The following is a 22,109-nucleotide window of genomic DNA, read 5'->3' on the forward strand; positions in this document are numbered from 1 at the left end:
GACCGTAGACTCTAAAGGCAATTAGATGATAATTAAATTACGTTAGTCAAAATATTTAAAATATTCATACACACGTCTTTGAATTAGGTATATTTTACAATTTGATCGTATGAACGTCGGGTAAATTGTGTACATATGACACTCTAAAAATCGAAAATCACCTTGGTACATGGCGGGATTCGATCCCAGGTTTATAACTCAAGTGTTCAAACTCTTGAGCCACTGACAAAATGAAACTAATTAAGTTCATTTATTTTACATTTCGATTGGTCTAGATCTGTGGGTTGTTCTGAGTCATATTGGGAAATGTTTTTACAGATTCGAGGTTGAAGCGACCGTCCTCGCTAATTATCTAAATTTTTATAAGGCTTCCCAACGTTTAAACTTTTGCAATACTTCAAGTAATACTAAGTAGTTAGCAAAACATTACCTTGGCATTTAAAGTTCCATGAAGCAAATAATTTCTAGAAATGTTAACAACTCTTTCGCAACAGAAAGTTATTGTTTTTCTTAGCTTAGTTACTAAGGTTTCTTAAGTTTTTATAAACAAAGGTTCATTATAAGAATTGGATTGCCCGAAAATTTACTGTATTTATTAATAGTAACTAGGGTTGGTTAATATTTTTTCTAATAAATCCTGACCTTAAACCTTTGAACGTTTAACAATTTAGAATGTTTTAAATCTTTAAAGTTTCAACCGAAGCTTTCATATAATAACATTTTCAGTTTAACAAACTCCTAGTTTCTCAGGCTTTATATTATCTTTCAGGCAATCGATCCATCTATTTATATGGTGTGCACTTTATTTATTATTCGTATAACATTGACATTGACAATTTACCTAACCTGATTTATAAAGATGACTTTGAACTTTTATAAAATACGACGTACGTTAAAGGCGTTGAAATTTTCGCGTCAACTGCGCAAAAGCTAGAAAGGCTAAAGATATTTCATTGAATTTGCTCTACAAGGGATGTTCGTAGTGGACATTTGAGAGCTTTTAAAAGGAATACACGTATCCGAGCTTTTTGCGAATGGGGGGCGGTCGTGAAACCAATTACTGCACCTGAACGAATCGAAGAATAATGCCTGTTCCACACGAGAGAACAGTACTGTAGAGCAGTAGATAGTGTAGTACTGCAATTGTTTTAATTTCACTCAAGGTCAGACGAGTGAGGCGGTGCACAATTCAGTAATGATATTGTTGGAAAGCTGTTTCACTATAGAAAAAAATATTAAAGTCTCTCGGCGCTTGAATTTTAAAAATAGTAATACCGCAACATTTCCTGCTCTAGCTTACTGTACTGCCATCATGTGAAACTAGCATTAAATGCCATTCCGCTGGTGTAGACGCGGCGTTTCGAAGCGCTAACAAGTGGCTGCTTATTGGAAGAGCTCTAGAGCGGAAACTTCACGAAAAGGATGCTTTAAATTAAAATCCAATTGCGATCTTTTGTGAAACGAAGATATCGAGTGATTTTAAAGAATGTCTTGAAATACGCTAACTATATTGAATGACTATCTGACATAAGATTGTTTTTTATTTTGTCGCTAAAAATGCGATTCATCGAATTTTAAAATAAATAAGTTCTTATAACATAATAATGTAGCCACACTAATCCTACGGTGATTTTTAGATCAATCCATCATTGTAGTTTTTTTTACAAATCAGTAGATTTAAAAATCTTTTTAAATCCATATGTAAAATTCCTAATAAATAATTAATTAGACCATTGTACTTTTATCTTTTAAGGACTCAAAAACCTTTTCATTTCATCCTATTTTAAAATCGCAATTCCGTAAAGTAGCTTGTAAGTAAGTAGTTGAGTCGTTTACTATTTTTTAAATTTCTTACACTTGACTTTGTAGCGGTTTAATAGTAAGTGTGGCTTTCTACTGAAACACTTATATCAAATTGATTCTATCTGTATCACTATGAAAAAAGAAGAAAATAATACATACTTCAATGAGATAAAATTGTCAGTTTCTTTGAATTACAAACGACGAACGCTGCATTTAATTCTAGATTTCTAACAAATAAAACCTTGCCTTTCCCACTTCTAGTAAACAAGACATGTACAAATTAGATAATGTAACTCCAGCACTCGCTTGATTCGTTTACTTATGAAACGCGAAGTTGGACTACATTTCCTAATTCGTTTTTTAAATTACATTCGGAGGTATTCAATTGGATAGTACTAGTAGTATATTTTGGCGTTTTCAGCCTAAATAACTGGTCCGGTTTTGACGAGTGAGGAGATATACAAATCATATTCTTCCATCGAGTATTTGTCTCTGATATTTTAATAAAAGGAAGTATGGCACAATGGGGACATCGAGATGATAAACAACGACCGTGGACATCGATATTAGAGGAACTACAGATGCGTTGTTGGCCTTTGAGGAAATAGAATGCTCTATTCTTGTTTTTTAAATTGTACTCACTTAGGAATACCGCCAATAACAGATCACTCCACACAATGTGAGGCAAAATGTTTCGCGAAAACCGCACGGTTCTGGAATATTTTATAAGTGGTTCATTTTTTTGAGTGTTGTCAGAAATCAATAATCAAGAGATTATTATGTTCGTTTTCATTTTAGCTGTTAGCTTTATTTCACGATATTCAAAACTCACCATGTAGTTACGAGTACCAATCGAAAATACGAAAATAGAACTTATACGTAAAATGCGGTAAAAATATTTCAATGGGCTAATAAATTTTTCACCGAATTTTCAAACGAACGTTGAAGCGCACTGCAATCCTTCAGCATTTAATGAACAGTCGAACTTTTGAATTAAATCATACGTCTATACTAACATTTTAAATAGAGAAGATTTTTATTTTGGTACGTAGTGTAATAACTCAAAATCTACTTGACCGATTTCAATAATTCTTTCAACATTATAAAGCTACGTTGTCACTGAATAACATAGGCTATTGTTTAACTACACATAGACGAAGTCGTTAATAGGTAGTGTGTATATTGTTAGCTTTTTGACTACTTTGATGTATTCTGTATTCTTGAAGGTTATTTAGTCTGTATTATCAATACATTTGTCATAATTTGAAATAACAATACAAGCTTTGTAATTGTGATTCAAAACATTATTTAAAATATTTATGTCATGGTTTTAAAATGTCGTAATTTTGCTTGTTATTTAATAATCGGAAAGTAGTCGGATGTCAAAAATAAGGGTGTTGCATTAGCTTGACGACACGACGACCATATTGGTAAGGTTATTTTGTGCAAATTGGAAGAAAACATAATAGGTAATGAAGACTATATTTTATTAAAGCAAACCATGGCTGTGACGCCCATAATATAAACCTAAAAATTGTACCTTCACGCGGACTTTTAAACTGAACAGTCCGGTCGTTCAATTCAAATTAAAAGTGTGTAACTCACTCCCGTGAACACTATTCGAATTTAATATAATTTTGAATTTCGAATTTTGGTACTAAAATACTGTTTGAGTAATAGTATCGACAACTACTAAAAAGGATACTACGAAAGCATTTTAATTAGTATAATACTTAAAATTCAATGGTTTTAGAGAAAATCAGTAAAAGCTTTTCCTAGTATCAGCTACTCAAGATGAAGAAGGTAGTGTATTTTGGTCTTTGTAATTTCGTCTCGGGCGTTCGTAATTTTTATTAAAAGGGATAAAAAGATATAGAAGAAAAAGCAGTCATATAACTTAATTTGTAATTCAGCTGTTTGACGTAAATAACAAATCGAAACTGTACAGCATTTCACCTGTGATTTCCAGCACATTAACAAAACCACCGCAGCGTAACTGTTACGGAACTTTAATCATGCGTATTCTAAAGCAATCATGTGCAGCATTCATGAAATCATACGTTGAAACAGACGTATTAAGCTCAGTGAATTCCGAACATAACCCCGGCAAACTGAATTTCAAAATTGTACAGTCGACTTCAAATTTAATAATAATTTGGATAATTCATAAATTCGTAACCTTTAGAGCGTCGGTGACTCAGGGGTTTGAGCACTTGTTATCCAGAAGTCCTGTGTTCGAATCCACTAATGCGATTTTCTATTTTTTTGGATTTCATATGAATGTAATTTACCCGACGTTCTTATGGAAAAGGTAACATCGTGCCTGCACACATCGGTTAACAAATTCGGAGGGTTGGCACAGTATGTGCTCCTTTTTTTTCAAAATTCTCGGCATTTTTTAAATTCAAATATCTATCTAAATTTCTGTTGCCGAGTGTACATGCATCTAATATACTTGAAGCAACAATCTCATTCATTAAAATACGTGACTGAAAATGCATTACGAATGAGAAATGACATTTTAGGTCTGAGAAGAAACTATGCGATATGAATATTCTACAGCAAGGATTAATACAACTTGATTTAGCATAGACGAAGGTAAATTTTAGGCCTACTATTGGTAGACGCAATCATACTAATATTATAAATGCGAATGTTTAGATGGATGGATGTTTGTTAGAGTTTGTAGCCTAAACAGCTGAACGGATTTCGATGAAATTTGGCATAGATGTTAAGAATAGGTTGAAGGAACACATAGGCTACTCGGTTTTGTTTCTTTTTAATTCCACGCGGACGGAGTCGCGGGCTAAAGCTAGTTAATTTATAAATTGCTGTTAATATCAAAATGATTCATTAGTTTAGATTAACTCTTAGCTTATTCGAGTAAGAAAAACCTTTGAATTGTATTGTAACTGTAATCCAGACATTATAAGAAAACATGTTTTTGTATTTTACTTTTCATCGGAAGATTATTAAAAAGATAAAAAAAATATTCCCTTTAATATTAACTTTTTTTTCTTGTTGCTTATAATAACCTACCAAGTTGGTGAAACGTGAAAAAAACTCGTTTATAAAGTTTAAAAAGTTAATATTTCGAGGAAATTAAAAATATGATTCGGGGTAAATAGATACGGTTTAAAAGCGACAGAAAAATCAATAATTTCTCTCTTAAATGAAAAAGATACATTTCGCCGACATTTATTTGAGGCTTTAATTGGTGGGATTCTAAATCCTTGCGCAAGAAGTCTTACAAAATTTTCAATTAATTACAGGTTTCTTTTTCAATTTACAAGATCTCTTTTAATTATATTATAAAGATTGAAAACAATGACATTTTACACTAATTTCTGAACGCGGCTTCGTCCGTATGGAATTAACATATTTTAAAAGTTTAATGTTGTATTCATAAATGTCAGGAATAAATATAAGTATATATTTTAATATTAGTGAAATAACTTAGTTCAAAGATCTGTAGATAAAGTGCTTTTTCACTTTGATTTACCATATCTGAGTCTTGAAATCCCTTAGGATAGACTTATTCGAATATTGTACTAAGTAATAAATACTTAGATCCATTCTTCGTGAAAAATTAACTTGTAAACCAGGCTACATTAAGAAAAAATTGACTGAATGCCTTGATTACATTTTTCGTTTCATTTATTTAAATCGAAAATATTAACATTTTATTACGCCAAAAATGTTCTTATTACACTCTTAGTAATATAGCCTTTTACTCTTAAATAAAATTAAATATAATGACTTATAGTATGTTCCTAATTTCAGCGTGCCTTATAGGCCTCCTCCAAACTCTTCCACTGTTTTCTATCTCGCGTAACTCTTCTCCAATGTGGACAGGCAGTCAACTTCAAGTTGTCCTCCCATCTTATTTGCTGCCGTCCCCCACTCCTTATTATTACACGCTTATCAATAACTAAATTAATTTGTTCTGAAGCTTTAACGATTGCTGATATTTTAGTAATTTCGTTAATTGGGCATTTGGATAACACTGTACAAGAAAGCAATGTCTTCACAGACACATTTGACAAGTAAAGGTAAATCCAATGACGTAAGGTGTGGCTTTCATGGCGCTATAATAACATGTCCCGAGATGACCTACTTTCCCGTTTTTCCCCTATTTATACCGACAGCGAATAAAAAGTCGATTTACAAGGAATTCTATTTTGAGACATTGTGTGTTATATTTTTGAGGAAATCTTCCTCGTGTCAACTCCATCGAGTCAATAATTCCGAGATTAAAACACACTATAATAATGTCATAAAATTCGAAAACGTCATTTAACATATGTATAAATTAACTTGAAATATGTGGGTCTTATTACAAAAAACTTAGACAATGTTTCAAATACATCAGGTTAAACATATGTACAATCACGGAAATCTGCCGTCTTTCATTTCGGGAACTATTACCTTGTTCATTGCATCGAGAAATAACTATCTAGATAGCTATAGGTAGTACAAACGAAGGGATAATGTAAACTAGCCGCTGCGGCTGCTTTGTATTGATTTTTATTTTTTATTCCGGGTCTAGTTTCAATGTTCACACGATTGTAGCTTTTATATTAGAACACCGTCAGTTTCCTTGATCTTACGTCAACCCTTTTACACCGTGACAAGTACGAGGCGCGAATTTTTCTCAAATCATGATTATTGAGACCTTATTATGAATTGGATCGCGAAAAGTCACTTTAACTAATAAATACTAAAGTACTTATTCCGAAAGTATTGTATATTTATTATGAAATATTAGCTTTCGCGTTTCTGTCCCCGTGGAATTAAAAAAAAAAGTTAGCAGCTTGTGTTCTTTCAAACCATTTTCTACATTTCCAAATTTCATCGAAATCTGTTCACCGCTTAGGTTACAAATTTTAACACACATCCATCTAAACTTTCGCATTTATAATAATGGTATGAAGTATGAATATATCCAAAATATCAACCAGCGGCAGTTAAATACTTAAATCAAATGTCTCTCTAAACAGAGTCCATACATTTTTGGGGTAATCAAGCTTTATGGCATAGGGTCTAAACCCTTACTAAGACCTGTCCTAACTAAGTCTAAGTACCTCGTATCTTAAATTGTCTCATTTGTTATTTCCACTATGGATGACAAAGTTCTGTTCCGTAAGCGTAGAATTTATGATTGGAAACTTCACTTTGAGAATCTCATTAAAACTTTACAGTACCATTCAGTGTTTCTTCCGTGAAGAAAATACTATATAAATTACGTCATTTTCCTCATTTTAGTCTGACATATTTATCTGGCCCGGTGAGCGGCGTTTGGACCGCGATTACTTCTGTCGGTAAATGTAAAACCTACTTAGGTATAGAAAATAAAATAAGACAAAAAAAAACTTTTGTGATACATTTTGTTATTGACAGCGAGCCTTATGTGCTATTATACCTTTAGTAAATTGTATAAAATACATAAATAGGTTAGACGCGTCTCAGACTAAGTTTCACAGATTTTACCTTGCAATTTTGTTATTAAACTCTGCGCTTACTCGTTTTCATTTAAGTTCAAATGAAAGTTTATAATTACCCGTAGCAATTTGCTACATAGCATGACTTTCGATATCTTTACTATATATAAAATACTCGCGACTTTTTATGTATAACGTAGCTTTTAGAAAAGTGTTTGTCTATCGCGTAAAAATTATTCAATGCAGACTTTAAGTCCTGACAGATTTAAATGAACAGTGTTTAGATTTTATTTACTTAAGGTTAAGGCAAGGTTATAAAAGTAAAATGAATCGGCAATAAATCTCCAGAATATATTGTAAAGGTACACAAGGGCAAAGGCTGTGCTTCGATTCATTAATCATTCATAATTTCATTTTAATCAATCACTTTACACTCGAGGCGCTGCGAGCTCTACTGGCGTCAATATTTTTTGTCCTTCAAAGAAAATAAAAACGTACATGTCATTTTGCTTGAAACAGGACCGGAGAATCAGTGATGTGTTTTCACAGTATTGAAACATGTACAAAATATGTAAATCTTTCAAACACTTTGATAAAACAGCGATCATGAGAGTATAGTTTTACAGTAATTTATGGCAGTGAAAACTCAAACTTTATTTTTATCGGCGAGTCATAATAGCATTGTGTCGGCAGGGAGTTAGGGGACAGCCTCGACTCGAATCGAATACTGTAAAATAGACATGAAGCTTCGAGTAAGACCTTAATGGTAGCTTATGGTAGAATGGTTAACTCATTTAATAATATAATAATTAATATATTTTTTTTTATAATTTATATTATTCGCGCTTGGTCGTGCGCCCACCTGAATTCTCCGAAATGGAAAGCGACCGTTGCCCATAAACATCCGCAATTGCAGATGCGTTCCCTAACCTTAATTAACGGAGAAGAAGACGCACATAAAGAGGACGTTTCCCTTTCCTATGCGTCTCCTCCACCGTCAAATCCACTTTTCCTTCCCATCCTTTCCTCTAAAGAAAAGGATGGAAAGGAAAAGAGACTAAAGTCAGGCCTCCGGCACCACACTCATCAGACGAAACGCGGAATCGCTTCCACTTCACGCCTGTTTTCTGTGTGGTCATGGTATTACACCGGGCGAGCCGGCCAATTCGTGCGAAGATGTTAAAGCGGGCACTACCACTGTAAAATATCCACATATTATTTAAGTAACATGAAATCCATAATCAAAACTCGGCTATGCACTTGTCAGGTTAAAGTCGGCACTGACACGTTAACTTTGTAATACATTTGACTTAAAAACATAAACCAATACCACACAATTAATTATCGTTACAAACTAAATGTAAATATAAGATGGGACATTTTAATCAAATCCTTTATGCGTAGTTACACAAATCTTTGAATTTCAAATCAGTAAAGTAAAATTGTTAGGGAATGGCACTCTATTACGGGGGTAGAGTCAAAGGAATTAATTAAACATACAGCCCTTTGTTCATTGTCTGAGTCGAAGAGGATTATGCTTATATTCTTGAACAATTCGTTTAGATAATATTGTATAAAATTATTGATACAATTTTAACTAATTAATATTATATAAAATACAGTACTTTGAAAAGAAAAAAATTAAGTATATCAACATTAACATTCGGAATAGTTCGGAATAGTTAGTAAGCATATTATGTACGAGATAACCGAATAACTGGAAGACAAAACCTTTTAGATATTCAAATCTGCTAAAATTATTAACACTTTGAATGCTGATGCCTGTCGATTTCATTTTCTTACAAAAAATTGCATCGAAGGTGTGAATTTTACATTCTCGTAGTAAAATATATCCGATTTAAGAGCATACTTTCGCAGATCAAATTTTATTCGACGATCTATACACAATATGAAACAAAGTTCACATAGATTTCCAAGCGGGACACCATGTAGATACGAAGGCGTAAACCGCTGGTCTCTCAGGCAGACAATAACCAAGACTTTCCAGTAGAGAAGGCGTTTTAGTCACAGATATATGGAAGTCGTTAAAATTTATCACTCCATCCAAATCGGCATCCATGCGTTTCAACATTATATCCACAAGTTCCTACAAATAGAGAAAAGTTATTAATTTCACTATGTACAGGTTGAATACGGCTTTCTTTCAAAATTTCATTTTGCAGTAGTGCCATCTGTTGTCTCATTACAAAATAGGAATGTGATTACGTTTATTTTGTGTTACGACTCACTTTAGATGTTTCTCTTGTCGCACAGATGGCGCTCATAAGCAGGCTGAAATTTCACAAGGCCAGTGTACAAGAGGGAGAGCTACCGACCGTTGTCTCTATCGCACAAAAATTGATACAGCCGTAACAAGGTCGGAACACAGAAACATGTAACCATCTCTCTCATTTACTTTAAAAATAACAGAGATGGAGTTATGACGGTCAAGTGCATAGGCGATGCGTTTGGTATTGATAGAATAGCTTACCTTGACCGCTTCCTCTACATCGTCATCTCTCGAAGCTTTCGCTAAGCTTTTTTTCATTAATTGATACATCGTTTCCCGTCGCAAATAACCCTCTCCTAGTAAATCATAGCACTAAAAACATGAAAGAGATTAAAAAAATCTCTTATGATTAGGGTAAACTTAACTTGGACCTCGCAAAACTAAATTCAATTATCTGTACCATTGTTTTTGGGAGTCAGTTATGTTTTGTTTGCATTAAACAATTATAAAAGGAAAAATAAAGAGTTTCTCGCACATAAACTTACTGTGAAGGCATAAGCGATTCTCTCTTCCAAACTGCCGCGAAGATAAAGCGACATGGCTTTGCCAAATGTGGCCATAGTCACGTAGGGCGAGGTGCCGCGATCCAACGCCACCATAACTCTCTCCATCATATACGAATCTGTCATACCAAGACCGGTGTGTAGAACGTCCCTAAAATGAGCTCTAAAAATATCTAGCATTAAATAAATATAAAACTTGACTTTGTCAGACCTCATTAGTAAATAATATTTTTTTTTTATTTTAAATACTGATCTAATTAACAAGTTTAATTACTTAGTACTTATTTTAAATGTACGGTTCGGACTCATTAATACGTTAGTTAAAACAATCTAGAATATCCCAATCAGTAATGACAAAGCCATGATACATGAAGTATTGCAGGAAGCATTGGCATCTCGCTCAGAGTAATTGAGGGGGGTACTGCTCCCCTCCAGAGAATAAAAAATTATAAAACTTTTTAGACCTAGCTTTAATCATCGGCTAGGAGTTAGCCGTCGTTACGTTTATAAACTACTAGCTATTGCCCGCGACTCCGTCAGCGTGGAATTAAAAAAAACAAAGTGAGTAGCCTATGCGTTCTTTAGGCTACAAACTCTAACAAACATCCATCCATCCATCCATCTAAACTTTCGCATTTATCATGTTAGTATGATACATAAATAATTTTAAAAAATTAACCTTGATATAAGGTCCGATGCTGCAGGCTTATCGTCCCTCTTTTGTATTTTAAAAAATATAACCATGATTTCTGTAACATTAAATTTTCATTATCATCCCACTAAGGGGCTCCGAGTCTACCTTAAGTATATATAGACCATAGTCAACCAAATAAATACGATAAATTTAAAAAGTATTTATGCATTTCCGAACTCACTTTCTAGCTCGTCGAACGTAAAATGGGTACTCTTTTGAATTTCCGCCCATAAACCGCCGTGCTTCTTTCTAAACCGAATCTCCTCCATAGGATCTAAAGATGCATCTAAAGACGCCGACATTTTGTAAATATATCTGTGATACAACTATTCCGATAAGTTTTATGTAAATATTATGATAAATAAGACAGTCAGTACGTAAACAAAATTTTGAAGCTTCAATGTCGATGTCATTTTTGGTTTTGAATCAATATGACTTTCGTTGTCTTAAATTTTTTTTTTTTTGATTACATTTGACATCTAACAATTTAAGTTTTATGTATAGAAATATTAGAATTGAATTAAAATAGAATGTTTTTGTTATTTAGTAAATGAAAAGATTTTTAAATAAGATACTATTCATGAAATAGGGGATTCCTAACCGTCACCCTGCTCTGTCCTCACGTGGGAACAGATGAGAATAAAAAGTTCCATTCGTCTCACCTTTTGCAATGAGGGCCGGTTGGAACTTATTTTATTTCGTAACGGTTCCATCTGTCACCATATTGGTGATAGTGGGACTAAAAGGTGGGACGGATGAAATTTTTCTTCTCACGTGGGTACAGAGCGTGGTGACGGCTGGTAATAATCCAAAAATGTCAGTGGATAATAAAGTAAAGATAAGATTTGTATAACACAAGTAAACAAGTCAAATATCATCTTGTTTATTCAGAATCCTTGTTGCCATTCAGGATAATATCGGCCGCAAAATTGCCGACTAGCTAATTTACCGAGAACCAAATATGATCATAACGATATCCCACAATAATGTCTCGTCACGTGGTACATAGAATATTCAATAACATCCAAAAATATTTTATGAATAGGTCTTAATCAACCTACACGTTTTATAACGAATTACCAATTACTGTTGCCGTCTTTCTTACCTTTATAAAAAAAACATCTATTCACAGAGAGCTCTGATTTTCTTATATTGGAAAATTTACTTGGTGACAAGAATTTTATACATATTTTTTATTAATAACTGAAAACTGTTTTTCTGTAATACACTATACAATATGCAAATTACATTGTATTACAAATTGTGTGAAATCTTGAAAAAGCTCTTCTCCGAATTTCACAGGTTAGGTAAATTTAAAACACACATTTGCTAATAGATGGCAGGACTAGTATCGTTTGATGTATTTGGTCACATTACTTTACCTTTTCCAGTATTGTGCGAAGGTACAATTTACATATTTACATACTTTTATTCTGTTCAATAGATTAGTGTATTTATAAAAGGTTTAATATTCTTCATCTAAAAATTAAAAAAAATTAACATCTTAGTGCGTCATTCACGTGTTAACTTCGCAGCGTATTAGACTAAAACAACTGAGGTGGAATCGCGCGGCGCGACTTGAATTACTTTAATATTTTCGTTTATAGGCATAAGAATACAGGAGATCTTAAACACTATTGTTTTCAGGTTGTCATATGTTTCAGTAATTCTACTTCCGAATATATAACTAGCTGTTACTCGCGACTTCGCCCGCGTGAAATTTAAAAAAAATTATGTAGCCTATATTACTCACAGAAAAATTACCTTTCTAAAAGTGAAAGAATTTTTGAAATCTGCCCAGTAGTTTTTACGTGAATCGATTACATACAAAAATCAAAAAATTCAAATCTTTCCGCTTTATAATATTAAGAGACAGCAATATTTTTTCGCAGTGTTATTAAAAAAAACAACTTATATATGCAAAATTCGAAACTAAAATACAAAGCCATTATGTTAAGAATTGAAAAGATGAAATCATCCGACACTTGTTGCGCTCAGATTATTTCTTTACATCACTTGTATTCAATAAATCTAGATTTTAATATTATATCTATCAATTTAAAAGACGAAATGATTTGCCAAATTTAATTTTACCGTAATATCATTTTATAATTCATAAACAATTTTAAATTTAATTAACAACTATGCCCTATACCAAATCCTAAACTGATACGTAATCGGCTGAAAAGGAGAGATATCAAAAAAAAACAATCTTATACTAATATTATAAATGTGAAAGTTTAGATGGATAGATGGATGTTTGTTAGAGTTTGTAGCCTAAACGGCTGATCGAATTTCGATGAAATTTGGCATAGACTTAAAGAATAGTCTGGAAGAACATATAGGCTACTCACTTTTGTTTTTTTTTTGTAATTTCACGGGGACGGAGTCGCGGGTGAAAGCTAGTTACTTATAATTTAGTACTTCATTAAAGACTCATGCCTACGATTACAGTCTTATGAATGTAAAATTGTTCAGATTGGTCATTACAAAAAAATTAAATAAATTCTCACATTCATTACAATCGACTATACCAACAATTTTTTATAGTTTAAGGTGGCTAACGAGCAATGGTCACCATAATTCGCCAAAATAGCAAAGCGGCCACTGTAATATAGACATCCGCTTTGGAAATGCGTTACCTACATTAAAAAAGCAAGGAGCAAGCAAAGGAACACACAAAAAGAGGACGTATTCCTGTTGTCAACCCTGAAAAAACAGCATTAATTAAAGTATATGGATGTACGTATTAATTTTTATAATCCTCATTCAAATACTACAGTGGAATTAGTTTATCTAAGATGTTATAATACATAAGTAATAGATATAAAAACAAAAGAGAGATGCGCAACAATTTTTCCAGAGGAAATCCAAGCAAATTGGCTGAACGAGGCTACGATTTTCCAAACGTAACCTTGGCAGCTAAAGCAAATTCAAGTGCACAAGGTTCATGTCTGTATACGGATGTTAGCACCAATAGATGGCGTTCCCTATAGAAGTCTTTTTATTCTTGATCATCCGTTATTTATATTAATATTGTAAGAATATTAAACTAAATTAACCTTTGATTTAACATAAAATCATTTATTTCATCAATAAACAAGGCCTATAATTATAATACGGATGTGGGATTGCAAAATTTATAAAAGTAATTTAAAAAATTCAATATACTAATTCGCGCATAATAAAATCTATACATTTATGCGTCGAGTAGGAAGGTAAGGGGGGATGTAAAACGTCGATGGCTGAATCAAGGGAAGAGAATACTGAGTGGGCGGTCCACCCGGAGTCAGTTCAACTTGTAGGCTAGCCCTAGTAAATAGTTTCATTCGGAACGACGTGCGTTCAACACCTGCATTCAGTGCTCCCGCCTGAGCTCTCGGAAAAAATAAATTATTTTTCTTGGATTATTTTGATTAATTTGTGAACATTTAAAATCAGTTTGTATTCGATCTCTTGTGTTATTTTGTGCAGTTTCTTGAAGTTTTACCGGCTTTTAGAGGATTTTTGTCGGTAAGTTTAGAATCTAAGTTGCGAAAAGTTATGTTTTAATAAATTGTAATATTAAAATTAGTTACTAATATCAATTTATAGTTATTTTTAAATAGTTAAATCAATACCCGAACATGTTTTAATGATTAAATTGACTTTTTAAAGAGATGAGTTTTAAAAAAAGAGAATATGAAGACTTATGACAAATTACTAATAAAATTATGTTTAAAGTCTTTTTTATGGTTTATTAGTGCTTGAAAGATAATAATGAATACTTTTAATCAGAATTTAAACAAAAAAAATACTAATGTTGTGTATTAACAAACTTTCTTTCAAAATTTAGCGAACGCAAGAGTTACTTAGCTATTAAATAATTTACCTTGTGAACATGAACATGATATCTTAATAATTTATATTGATTCAACCAAAAGTATTGCTGATTACTGTAATGTTACATTATGGGTCTTGTTTAGTGACGAATACAATAAAATCCCGTGTTTTGGTATTGCGTTTAGCTATTTTAAATTGCAAAGAAACATATGATACTTTTATGGAATAAAAAAACATAATTTCTCGCTCTTAAAAGTCCGTCGGAACTGTACTGTAACGATTTGCTTTGTTAAGTGTTTTACCAATTTTTTGGCAACGATTTCCTTTTAAAATTATAGGATCTCAACTCACACACGATTTTCGGGTTGTCACCATTTTTCTATGTCTTGTACTGTTTTATAATCAATGTTAATAAATTTATTTGAACGCTAAGTCCTATACATACTTATTAGAAAGCGTTAAATCTGTCAATAGATATGCTATAAACCGGAGAAGCTCCAAACAAAGCTTTTGTGATAGAAACAAAGCAATAACAAGTGAATCTTAAATGAGCGTTAACTTTTTATAAAAAAAATTGACAGCGTTAATTAAATACCAACGCTTAAAGAGACTTAAAAGTGTTTTTGTCTCGGCTCTGTCGGTACTTTCTTCAAACAACCTGTTGCATTGGAACGAGGAGTTAAGGTTAACGCACATTCGGCACTGCCGACGTAGCGACTACACGGCCGTCACGAATTCATAAAGATTTCCAATTAAAATGTTTTCTCTCGCATTTGGTAAATTACGGCAACATTTTTGGCATCAGATGGCAAACGTTCGGCGATTTCCTCGCCAAATGTCGGTATAGAGTTAGTCGTTTAGCGACTAAAAATGTCGCATTGTTTGCGAAGTAAGGAAAGATAGACGAGTAAAAGCCTCGCCGAAAGGCAACCAAGTGCTCCTTTCGTTTTGATTTTAATTAATTTATTATTTATATCTTTACTCCATTCGCCAATTGTTTAAGATAAAGATGTATTTGATATAAAAATATCGATGCGACGTAGAGTGATTGCTGCGATTCTCGATAGGCGGAGCGTTGCCGACGGACGAGAAGTTAATAAATGCGCGTTACCCTTTAAATTAAATTGATGTTTACTTTAATTAGATAAAATAAATTGGATTAAATGCAGTTCTAGTCCTACTACATAGATTGGTTAACAAACTTTATGATAAAAATATATCAAAGTTAGTTTTATTAAGGTTATTTTGTAATACGGTTTATAGAGGTATATTTTAAGTGCTTTAGTGAATACAATAATAACATACAGGCGTCGGTCACTTTCAATTGAAAATTTTCAGGGTGTGAGCTGTCTCAGTGCAACGGACATATTACAGGCTTACTAACTGTTAACCTTGTATCCTTCTATTCGTCGGGCAAAAGGAAAACAATGGTTATTATTTTGATAAAGTATTTTAACCGTTTATGATATTAATAAATATTTTAACCTTGTGTTATCTCGTTCTTTTTTTTTTAATCTATTATCAGTTGTTGTATTTTTATAAAAACCCTGGATAAAAGTTAGGCGGAAGTAGGATCTTATTATCTTTGAGGATTATGCTTAGATACGGCTCTAGGTACTGAAACTCAGCATACAAGATTGGCTTTAAATAGTCCAGCGTCTCTACTAAGAAATACACGACAATTTAAATTACCGATCTTGTAATTAACCCAGACATAAAGCCAATACTGTTCGTTAGGTAGAGGGGCAACATGGTGCCTCCATGTTCATTTGATCCTCGTGCCATTTACTATCGAATTAAAATACTACAGCGATACTGGAGACTAAATCCATGGCGGGGTATCAAAGAATTTAATACAACTGGAAATGAAGTTCTTTCTTTAACGCCTTCTAGATTGTATACATTTAAGGATTGCTTAAGTCTACGGCTGTCGCTAACAAGAGTTTGAAAAACTCTAGGTATCTCAGATAAACGTAGCGACTTACATGAATCAAAAATGTAGCTAGGAGTTCCAACGACGTTCTCCGCGATACTAGACAGCAAAAACATCTTGAAGGTAACATTTGTTACCGGAGATAGCGCAGCTAGCTTGTTCGATACTTGCAATTGCATCTGACAGCTTTTTCAATTCTGATGTGAAGATTATCTAAGAACATCATTTCATAAGGAAAACGAAACATGTTCTATAATTGCGCTATGATTGTTTTAAATCAGTACCACCAGTAACCGGTTTATTAAAATAGAGTTTTTTGATCCAATGCCGGAAACAAAGTCATGTCACCGTCACTTCCAAGCGCGATTAGTTTCAGTAAGCGACGGTTCCGGAGCGGTATTGGAACTACGATCTGCGATACCTAATTATATTTGAAAATACTTCAATATAATACCTATTACATTTATTTATTTAGTATTAATGACTATAAAAAATATTTTTATATTTGTATTTTTAAAACAATAGAAATACCGTCAGCATACTTAACGCGGTGTTCAAATTGTTACTTGATAGTTTTATTATCAGTCCGTAGTAGCATCTGGGCGAATAATTAAATTAAGCAACCGCTTCAAAGAAAACTATGGGATTGAATCAATTCCAAATGTTTAGCAATATCCGTTGTCTGCAAATTTCTCAAGCTTGTAAAGCAAGTAGAAACTTGTTGCTTTAGAAAATGAAAGTAAAAATTATTGTGTTCGGTAATTAGGCTCGTCAGAAATTGTAGCTTATACAGAAATAAAAACACCCTAGAAAGAGATGGATGGATTGTGTAAAAGGTAACATGATCAAAAAGGAAGAGATGACTGAGATGACGTATGATAGAGGTATTGGAGGACAAAAACCTGTTGTGCCGACCCTATGGGAGTAAGATAAGGAGGATGATGATGATGTATGGTTTTAGGAAAGCATATAATCAATAACATGTATAACCTCAAAAGTTTATACCTTCAACTTTACTATTAACTAAGTATGTAACATCTACCCGAAATGTAGATGTTAAGTTTAAAAATTAATATTATAATATTGATTTAAATATAAATAGAAAAAAGTATAAATAAAAGTAAATGTTAAGTTGCAAAAAAATAATGAATACCGAAGTTCACTTTATCATTTGATTAAAATTATCGACGACAGGAACGTCCTTTCACGTTTCCGTCGGAAAGTTTGATGCGACGTGAAGTTACATACTTACTTACGAAGTTTTTTCTTTTCAATCTTTGATGTAAGTGAAACTTGTCTACCTTTAATTCTAGGAACAGTAGATTCTTAAAAGAGTTGTTATAGTGTTTGCGATACTTTACATTTGCTAGAATTCAAGAAACAGCTTTAAGGAGAATTTAATATAGTTGGAGTGTTTAAATAATATGAAAATTTAATAGTACAAATTTCGCGAACACAATATACAATATAGTTATGATTGTCCGTCTTTCCGCCTGCAATATTTATACTGGGTAGTTTCGGAACAGCAGTGGTGGTTTGCTGGGACTTCCACTGATGGATACCAGACGTGTACTATAGGCTGATATTTACTTATTTGTAATTCCTATAACTGTTTTTCTATTTCTTGTTTATGGCTAATCCTCGGCGGATTGCACCAATGTCGATTGTTTATGGTTATAATTCTGCTAACAAATTCCCCGACGACCGCTATGTTCGGAGCTGCAGAACTGATTTTGTTTTGATTTTGGTAAGAGTTTCTTAATGAACGCGGGAATATTACAGACGTATTTTTTTTAATACTGCACTGATAAAATCACGGCCGACTGCAATTTCGGAACGGCTTGATCGATTTTTGTATGAAGTTTTCTGTTGTACCCTGGAATGGTACAGACGATGTTTTTTTTTAAAAAAAATACTGCACTGATAAAGTCACGGCTAACTACTATTTCCGAACGGCTCGATCGATTTTCGCGGGAAGGTTGTTGTTACTCCCGGGAATATTATGTACGATCTTTATTTATCAAATACTGTACTAATGAAATCACGGGCGACTGCAATTCGGTACGGCTCGATCGATTTTTACGGGAAGGTTACTGTTGCACTCGGGAATATTATGAGCAATGTTTTTTTTTTTCTCAAATTCTGCACTGATGAAATCCCGGACGAGTGCTATTTTCGAAACAGCTCGATCGATTTTCACGCGAAGGTGTTGTTGCACGCGGGATTATTATAGAAGATAAAAGTTCATAGAATCCTGCGCTGAGCAAGGCACGGGTCACCACTAAATTACTAAATCTTATATCCTAACCAGAACTTAAAAGTGATATAAATAAAGGTATATGAGATCATAGACCGTGTAGAACGCAACGCTCAAAATGTAGACTTTGTAGTGACCGTAGACCGCGTAGCGGCCGCAAGCACGTCGAGCTTTTAGTGCGCGTAGTATTATGTAGCAGAAGCGTAGCTGCTACGAAACTCGTAGCACTTGTAGAACTCGTACTGTCTTTTAAAGTGCGTGTATCTTATGTTTGTTGCTTTAACAAAGTATACCGAAAGAATAAAATATATTATATTGATTTTTAAACAGGTTGACATTTAAGGGTAGAATTACAAGTGTTGTGAAGGTAGAAAGATCAATAGCTAACGCTTAAATCTAAAGTACCTTTTGCGATTATTGTCTCAAATTATTTTTTGTAAAAGGTAAAATCCAGATTCATCATAAAATTACTTACTTACTGCGTTGGCGCAGCGACCTGAGGTGGGTCATAAAATTATCGTTGTCTTTATCTTCACATTTGGTATTGTATTCAATAAAATGTATTCAATATTACAATACACTGACAGACATTTTTTTTTACAGTTGCAGCAGTTTTAGAAAAAGTCAAATATGCGTTCCTACACTGTAAGTAACATAATTATTTAATTTAATAATGCCTTCAACTGGATATATTTTTTTACTTTAATAAAACTTGACAGTGGTAGTGCCCGCTTTAACATCTTAGCATGAATGGGCCGGCACGCCCGGTGTAATACCACGACCACACAGAAGACAGGCGTGAAATGGAAGCAATTCCGTGTTTCGTCTGATGAGTGTGGTGCCGGAGGCCTAATTTAAGTCCCTTTCTCTTTACCACCCTTTTCTTATGAGAGGATGGGAAGGAGAAGTGGATTTGACGATGGAGGAGATGCATAGGAAGAGAAAATATCCTCTTTATATGCGTCTCTTCCTCCGTCGGATAAAGGTAGGCAACGCATCTGCGATTGCGGATGTCTATGGGTAGCGGTTGCTTCGCCATTTTGGCGGATTCATGGGGCCGCTTGCTCGTTTGCCACCTTATGTTATAAAAAAAAAAAAACTTAACTAAGCATATTTAGACGAATTATATAAAAAACCAGTAATTTTATGGAAGTTTTACTGTAAATATTTTACAATTACATGGAAGTTAGGGTCTTAGTCAATACGACTTAGGGTCCTTCAAGAAGCGAGCCTACAATTTCCTCAAAGGCCGGCAACGCATCTGTAGTTCCTTTGGTGTTGCGGATGTCCATGGGCGTCGTTGACCACCTTTGTGTTCCCGCCGCTCGTTTGCCCCCTTATCATATAAAAAAAAAAGTTTTTCTGTAAATACTTTTTTATGAAACAATAAAGTAATTAAAATAATATTTAATGCTTTAAAACATTATAACACAATTTACAACGTTGATGGTTGCCGTTGACGTAACTTATTACACATTCGCACGTTTAATTGTAAACTTGGGTATTATTATTTACTTTACTAAGATATACAATATGGAATGTGTATCTTGTACCAATACAAAGCTTCTTAATTAATTTATTTTTTTATTTACAGAAAATGATAGTAATCGTCACATCAACGTTAAACTTGATATTCGCCATAACGGACGTCATCTTGAATATAACTACGTAAGTTATTATCACTACCTTAAAGGTCGCCTTACACCAAATATATATATATATATATCTTACCGGCACTTTCTCTGAAAGATCTGTAGTTCCTCTGGTGTTGCGAATATCCATGGGCATCGTTGACCACCTTGGTGTTCACGCCGCTCTTTTGCCCATTTTTATTATAAAAAAAAAATACTATATAAGTTGTCAAGTTTACTACGTCATTTTTCTTGCATTGACATATATTAATACCTTTTACAAATTTATTACAAGCTCCATCTTTTATTATATAATAAACAAAACAATTATAAATAAACATTTAAAAGTTGTTTAATGATACCTATTGACAATTAATTTATATACAACTAGCTTTCGCGCGCGACTCTGTTTGCGTGGAATAAAAAAAGAAAAGTAAGTAGCCTATGTGTTCTTCCAGACTAACCTCTACATCTATGCCAAATTTCATCGAGATACATTCAACAGCTTAGGCTACAAACTCTAACAAACATCCATCCATCCATCTAAACTTTCGCATTTACAATATTAGTATGATTAATTATATTGACATGTTTTTGAGGATATCAATAGATATGTTTTGTCTAAATAAGATAGATTAGTTTGACAATTTAGTAGGGATAGGTTGTGTAAAATCAAGCATGAATGTTTTCGATTTTTATTCTTATAGAGGTTGGAATCGATAGATTCAAAGTTAAAGCTTATGAATTAAAATGTTAACTAAGTCCATTGTTAGAAGACGTACATTTCCCAAGTCCAATGTTATGAGACACGTTAAATGTTAGCTTTTTAAATGTTATTAACGATAAACCACAGGCCTTTTACAATCAAGTGATTAACACTGAACCACGACAACATTACTAATTCTTATACAATGCCGGATCTTGAAATACTTTATTGTAAATTATTATCTAAGTTTCCATCTATGAATTCAAAAATATTTGAGCCTAGGTTATAATTGCGATTGCCATAAAAAATTGTTAATATAACCTTTTTGTTTTCAGCGTAACAACGTTAAGCGTATTCGCAATTACCAAGTGCGTGTATCAAAAGTTTTTTTATATATGTGTTCGTATTGCATGATTATCGTGATCGTATGACTTTTTGAATGTTTTTTAAAATCCCTACTTCGCTCTCAGTACTGCGATTAGCATGAACGTGTACTATATTATGTATGTTTTATACCTTACATATTACATATTTAATTTAATTAAATATTTTATTATACTTTTAAACTCATACTTTAGAACAAAATTTGATTATGCCATCAAGATAATAATTCATTCCTTTCCATTTTGGTGGATTTAGGTGACCGCTTGCTTGTGCATCTTATATTATAAAAAAAAATCAATGTATACAAATAATAAAATTGTTATATCTGTATGTCATATATATAGAATCGTTACTTAGAACGAAAAAACTGTTTTGAAATTTTTTGTCTGTTTGCAATGTTATCTCTTTCCATTTTTTTATCGAAGTAACAGAGAAGTGAGGTTACATTGGTAGGTTTCCTTGTATTTTAAAATTACATTAAGAAAAATCGCTTCACAGTTGTAACGATTCGTAATAAAAATAAAATCATTTTAAATATGAACGACTTTTTACAACTTTGCTATGGTTATTTATTATTTCTGTTGGTATTACGGGAAATTAATTGTTTCTATACATTTGAGAATAGAAATATACGGTCTAAAGTAT

General features: G+C 33.0%; 1 protein-coding gene across 2 annotated transcripts; it reads right to left on the minus strand.

The window, feature by feature from the left end:
* Window positions 1-8,396: 8,396 nt before the first annotated feature.
* Window positions 8,397-11,138, minus strand: LOC106108390 (EF-hand calcium-binding domain-containing protein 1-like). Of its 2 annotated transcripts, none has more exons than XM_013289553.1 (5): window positions 10,913-11,138; window positions 10,717-10,786; window positions 10,020-10,188; window positions 9,736-9,846; window positions 8,397-9,351 (listed from the first exon to the last, which is right to left on the minus strand). In XM_013289553.1, exons 1-5 carry the CDS (start codon window positions 11,031-11,033, stop codon window positions 9,166-9,168), a joined length of 657 nt encoding a protein of 218 aa, XP_013145007.1. In that variant the 5' UTR covers window positions 11,034-11,138; the 3' UTR covers window positions 8,397-9,165. The 2 variants fall into 2 exon arrangements, with proteins under 2 accessions (XP_013145007.1, XP_013145006.1); XM_013289552.1 differs by having other exon boundaries at window positions 10,020-10,200.
* Window positions 11,139-22,109: the final 10,971 nt, after the last annotated feature.

Source organism: Papilio polytes, unplaced genomic scaffold (assembly GCF_000836215.1).
Source record: "Papilio polytes unplaced genomic scaffold, Ppol_1.0 DF821544.1, whole genome shotgun sequence".
Classification (NCBI taxonomy): Eukaryota; Metazoa; Arthropoda; class Insecta; order Lepidoptera; family Papilionidae; genus Papilio; species Papilio polytes.